General features: G+C 41.8%; 1 protein-coding gene across 1 annotated transcript in view; it reads left to right on the forward strand.

Moving 5' to 3' along the window:
- Positions 1-2: 2 nt before the first annotated feature.
- RPS7 (ribosomal protein S7) overlaps positions 3-2097 on the forward strand; it is a 6630-nt gene continuing 4535 nt past the window's right edge. The window contains exons 1-2 of the mRNA XM_009329302.1: positions 3-210; positions 542-613. Coding sequence (XP_009327577.1) covers positions 136-210; positions 542-613 — 147 coding nt within the window. The 5' untranslated portion in view covers positions 3-135. The remainder of the gene's footprint in view (positions 211-541; positions 614-2097) is intronic.

The following is a 2097-nucleotide window of genomic DNA, read 5'->3' on the forward strand; positions in this document are numbered from 1 at the left end:
GTGGCCCGTGGGCTCTCTCTGGCTTCGCCTTGAAGCATGTGGCTGAGTAGCCGGATCGCAGAGTCTTGCTGTGTTTTTAGCAGAAGACGTGTTCCTGGTGGCAACTGAGATGTTCTTTTGCGTTGCAGAAAGGCCATGTTCAGCTCTAGCGCAAAGATTGTGAAGCCTAATGGCGAGAAGCCAGATGAGTTTGAGTCTGGTATATCCCAGGTACGTGTCTTTTGCTTCTGCTCTCTGGTAACTGACTGAAGTTATGGAGACGGTGTTGTGACGGCTGTCTAGAGCTTAAACTTCGAGGGTGATGCTGTCTAGATACATACTTTTTCCTAGTTTTACCTAGGAACTGGGGCAGTCAGCCTGTGTTCCCACCAGTTGAATTTGTTGCATCTGTCAGTGTGACTTGCAGGAAGTTAAGTCTTTGGTATCGGCTGTGGTAACAAGTATATAGCTGCTCTCTGGCACTGCGGACAGACTTTGATCTCGAGGGTTCTTATGAATTGAACTGTATGTAATGGATTATTCTGCAACTTCACTTTCCTAGGCTCTGCTGGAGTTGGAAATGAACTCTGACTTAAAGGCTCAGCTGCGGGAGTTGAACATCACAGCAGCTAAGGTAGGCTAGACCTTCTCTACAGAGAATTGCTTGGCGACTTGCTCTGTGTGTGTTTAATTTTTGCGAATGTTAACATTCTAGTTGAATGGTGTCTTTAGCTGTTTCTTATGGCCTGTGATTGTTTTCCTAGATGCTGTTGTGGTTTATCTTCTGGTATTTGCTGCTAACACATAGGATTTTGTAGTAGTTATTTTTTTAGGAACTGATCTGAAAAGTCATTGTAAAAACTCAAATGGCATTTTGGTGTTTTAAACAAACGTGTTTAAAAATGGTAGTTCTACCTTCTGTCTCTGCAAACTGGGCTTGAGATCTGAAACTGACTTTGTATGTATGTGAATATTGGCTGGCAATGTAGGCACTGCAGATTCTTTGTCAGGAATGTAAACTGTAATACTCCTTGTAAAAGAGGGTTTACAACAAACTGATTTTACGTACCAAGTAATAAATAGGAGGTGGATCGAGGTAATAGACTGACTTGATCACGTAGGTTAGCTTGTGTGTAAATTTTAGCAAATGAAACCTTAAGGAAGAAAAGGAAGAAGAAGATTTGTGGAAAAAGAGGAAGAAAATTAGTTTTAGAATTTGTCAGCCTTGGAGACTGGATGGAACTTCTGGAGCTGGTCGCTGTAACCAAAAACTTCAGTAGGTAGCTTTTTGCTTCTTGCCCAGGCCCACTAATATGCACACAGGCACAGATGCATGACTGCTTAGAGTTAAGGTAAAGAATCTCAGAATGCAGAAGTCAGCTTGATATATGAGTTCAGGGGCCTTCAGAAGACCTGCTTTGCTGCTGCAGTACAGCAATGCATACTGTCCTCAATGAGGAATTTTTAAAAATGTCTTTGTTGTTTACTTAGCTACTTAATTTTATTTGTGAGAAATCTCCTATGGGCATCTGAGTTAGCTCATGTGGAAATGTAGCTGGTGAAAAACAACTCAGCTTTCTGTTCTGTTGGAGAATGAGAATGTCCCTGCAGTTAGTTAGGTTCATGGGAGAAGAGCCTTGAAAGCCTATATACACTTCTTTGGTTTCGATGAACTGTTGGAGAAACAAACCAGGGGAAAAGTAATTCATGGCGGTGTGATGCAAAGCTGCTGGCATTTGGAGGGGAAGGGAATGTTTTGTTTGAGTAGTGATGCAGGCCTTGGCAAGTGGTGGACGGAAGATGACTTCCATGAAGTGGTAGCTCAAAAATAAGAGATTTATTACTGTAAACTTTGTCTAGAGTCTGCATTAGAAATTCTTGAAACTTTGTATCAGCATGTAAGTACCACTGCAGATGTGATGATAAGCATTCAGTATAGTTAGGATTCCAGCATCTGAGTCCTATCCTGCAGAAAGAATGAGCTTTGCTATTCAGAGGATGTGACTCTGAAAGGAGTGGTGGGATTGATTGCCTAATCACTCCTTTACAGCAGAACAAGTGCTTTGACAGAGGTTTTTCTGTTTAATGCTTGCTCTTAAATGCATTCAAAGAGGTACT

Source organism: Pygoscelis adeliae, unplaced genomic scaffold (assembly GCF_000699105.1).
Source record: "Pygoscelis adeliae isolate BGI_AS28 unplaced genomic scaffold, ASM69910v1 Scaffold17, whole genome shotgun sequence".
Lineage (NCBI taxonomy): Eukaryota > Metazoa > Chordata > Aves > Sphenisciformes > Spheniscidae > Pygoscelis > Pygoscelis adeliae.